General features: G+C 44.7%; 1 protein-coding gene across 1 annotated transcript; it reads left to right on the forward strand.

The window, feature by feature from the left end:
• Window positions 1-2,406: 2,406 nt before the first annotated feature.
• Window positions 2,407-3,312, forward strand: LOC144773919 (uncharacterized). Its single transcript, XM_078658981.1, is given in 1 exon segment — window positions 2,407-3,312. A coding segment is annotated over 1 exon segment (906 nt).
• Window positions 3,313-3,682: the final 370 nt, after the last annotated feature.

The following is a 3,682-nucleotide window of genomic DNA, read 5'->3' on the forward strand; positions in this document are numbered from 1 at the left end:
GAAACACTCCTTACCCCGTCTCCGCTTACCTAACTAGAATATTTCTGACGGATTTCATATCTGCACATATTCAAGTGCTGTGGGTATGATTAAAGTAACCACACTGTTCATTTCCTCAGTAAACTGACAGCATTGTTGTGAGAGGTGATAATCCCTTATTTCCACCGCTGCCAACTCTACGTCGGTTATATTACACCTAGAATAGTACATCAGATTCCGGTAACATGAAATGTCAGACTCTCTGTCAGAATGTAATTTGAGCAACATTGTTGTGTCCACAAACCGGCAGCTGTCGCAAATGAACGTTGGCGACCGAACCACCAACACTGAATAGTTTGAGTCCTTGCCGTAGACTAGAGCCTTTATAATCCGTTAACCGGCATACTCTGCCAACTTTTCCCCATGCAAGGTACTGCCTTCCTCCTATTCTAGCCTCACAAAAGGGGATTCTGGTAAGCCCCCCTTTCAACCCCTGGCTCAGAATTAAGCACCGCTCTCCGTATCTAGCATTCTCTATGCTGAGAGTATCCAAACATAGAGTAAAAATGCGAATGTGAATGAGCCAATCAACTATCTAAACGTACACTTGATAATATATGGTGTCTCACCTCCAATTTTATGGATTGCCCTTCCCCAGAAGACTGATTGCAATTGAACAAGTATACGTCCGCTGCAGTCCCAATAAAGCGCCAAAGGTAGGAGATACCATACCCTAGTGTGCAGGTGATATGATGCCGCCCGGGTTTAGCTATCCATCACGCCCCTGGGTTGTTACCGGGAGCAACCGTGTAGCACAGGAGTTACAGATGAATTGAACAAAACCCTTGTAGATATATTATTAAAATACCCAGTAATATTTGGCTGGGGACCATGCTAACTGACAACCTTAAGCTACGAACTCTAAGCACCAAGAACTGCCAATAAGATTCCTTCCTGCTCTAAGATAAGCTATAGAGACTCCTTCATGCACCACTACTGTCCCTTTGTCTCCTTAACACCAAGGGGCGAGCAATCTCACTTGCTTTTGATGTAACTTAGAAGAAATATGTATGTGTATAATTAGCCCCAACTTGGAGCGCTTTACATGAGCACCAATATTACCATGTGTCTGTTACACCTTTTTCTTTCCAGAATACGAGCACAGATGCAACCCCTGCAGGTCAAACAGGGAACATTCGTAGTAAACACCACGCAATATTAGAAAGAGTTAGCAGATATAATGAACATCCTATCAGAACACAAAGAACTAGCAGTGGAGTTAGATGAAATGCCCAAGACAGAAATTATGAGGAACAAGGATGAAACTTGGAGAGCTAAAATATTGCAACAGGGATTTTTAGGGGTATCCCGAACTGCACTTTCTGTAAGAATTACTCCGCCACACCCCAGCCCTTTGGGCAGCTCCTCCACTAAGGCGGATGACCGTCACCCCACTGCACTGAGAGCGGAAAAAAAGAGAAAGAAAATGATAATAACTTTGTTATTATCATTTTATTTTTCTTTGCTACGGGCTGGGTAAAGGTGGGACAGGGCCTGGGTCGGAGCTTGGGAGCAGTGGTGAGTGCACACTCTCACAGTGCACATGACTGCTTGGCTGACCATCTTGGCCCGGTCAAAGCATCATGCGCATTTAGCATGTTCCCCACCAGGCTGCATTACGCAGCCTGTTGGGGAACATGCCCAGGTCCCCAGTCCCCATCTGAGAGCCGAATCACGGCGCTCAGACCAATCAAAGCGTTGGGATTGGCTTAGACGAACCAATCACAACGCTGCATTACAGCATTGTGATTGGCTTATGGCATCCTGGGTGCTTCCTGGTTCTGGGCTTGCCAGGAGGAGAAGGAAAGGCAGAGAGACGGCAGCCACAGAAAGGTGCATGTTTTTTTTTAGTCACTTTGTTTTTCAAACCCCCGCCACCCCAATAACTGCCAGCTACCACTGCCCGGCCCCACGATCCTCAAGAGAGGCCATATCTCTGAGTGAGTGGATCAGTATATATTCATGGCCACTGGCACAATGGCGCTACAGTTCTGTGTAGTGCCCTTTCTCTATGGAAGGGAAAGCAGAGTGACAATAACACATGTTAGAAGTGCCACGCAGTGTGGGATGAGACCATATCTAGATTTACTTGGGTAAAAACGCCTACAACACTTCGAGTAGGTATAAAACCCAATCTTTTCTCTTTACATTTCAGGGGCAATGGAACAGTCCTGGTGGGAAACAACATCAATTGCAATACTACAACCTTTAATCTTGACATACAATGGGGCACCTCCAGCCTAATGGACTTCTACTGGAATGGTGGAGGGCGGCTGTCACGCTGGAGTGGTCTCTGTTCTCTAGTTACCATGCACGTCCCCTCCCTGGTGATTCCAGGAGTGGATATCTCTGTTACATGATCATCTCATGAGCTTTCCAACAACCTTACTGCACCAACATCGGAGGAAGAGAGCTTCAGAGTGTTTAGGTACTACAGCCTGGGAAGACGACCCGCAGGCACACGGGCTGTTCAATGACATGCTGTTATTCTTCAGCAGCATCCTTCCATTTGTTCAAGCAAATGCGACTACACGTTGGTTGAAAATTACCCGCAGGGAACTAACGAAGGCCATCAATTCCACTGAAGATGGCTTCAATTAAATCTAATAAGAGTTGCAAGCTATGTGTGTAATGCTTATGCAGCATATATATGTGTTGGTCTTAATGACGGCCATGGAGGAGGGAGTATTTGCCAAGATTCAAACTGCATGCTGTATGTACATTCGAGCCTATGACACAGATAATGGAACACTAAAAGAGGCCATACAAACTCTGTATACCTTGCAAAGGAAGATAGTGGATGAGGGGGGTGCCCCTGATGAATGGTTCTCAGAATGGTTTACTTGGATACAATCCTGGATGTCAGGACTATTTAAGGCCTTGCTGCCTATTCTTGTAGTAGTGCAATTGATATTCTACCAGATAATGATAGGATGCTGCAAAAGGGTTAGTCAGAAGTTGGGAGGGATGTTGACCACTAGATTGGTCAATAAAATGCAAGATGTTGAGGAGAATATTGTATGCACATTAATGTCACCAAGCAAAAGGGAAAGTGAGGAAATAGTTGAAATTTCAACTAAAGGGGGGAATGTTACAGTGAATGTAGAAAAGGGAGACGGCCTACTCATGTCAATGCAAGCATCAGCAGAAAGACGGGTGGAAATGTACATAGTGAAGGAAGAATACAGACCCAAGCTGTTTAAAATAGCAGAATACATAGCAAGAATGGAGTGGGGGCCTGGAGGGAAGCAGACACAAGTTTTAGTAGAATAGAGAAATATAATTGGTAAACACAATACAAATGGAAATTCACAGGCATGCATTGCAAAGATACTTCTAAGAGAAAATATGTAAATAAAGCAGACACAGAGGAACAAGATAAGTAGGAGGTTAGGCCTTGCAGAACAGTAGGCGCATAGGGAGGAAAAGAGTTGCTAGGCTTCAAAGCACAAGACGTATAAGGTCAACCAGTAGTGCAGGGAGCATGAAACTATATCAGTAACACGTGCACTTGAGAGTCACATCCCATAAATGCATGGTTAGATGTTTCAGAACGTATTGCTTTTTGCTGAAACAGTAATAGAGAACGATGTGCTTGACCAAGCGGATGTATGACATTACAACGCATGCTTTTACATCGCAT

The sequence above is a fragment of the Lissotriton helveticus genome, chromosome 8 (genome assembly GCF_964261635.1).
Source record: "Lissotriton helveticus chromosome 8, aLisHel1.1, whole genome shotgun sequence".
NCBI lineage: Eukaryota > Metazoa > Chordata > Amphibia > Caudata > Salamandridae > Lissotriton > Lissotriton helveticus.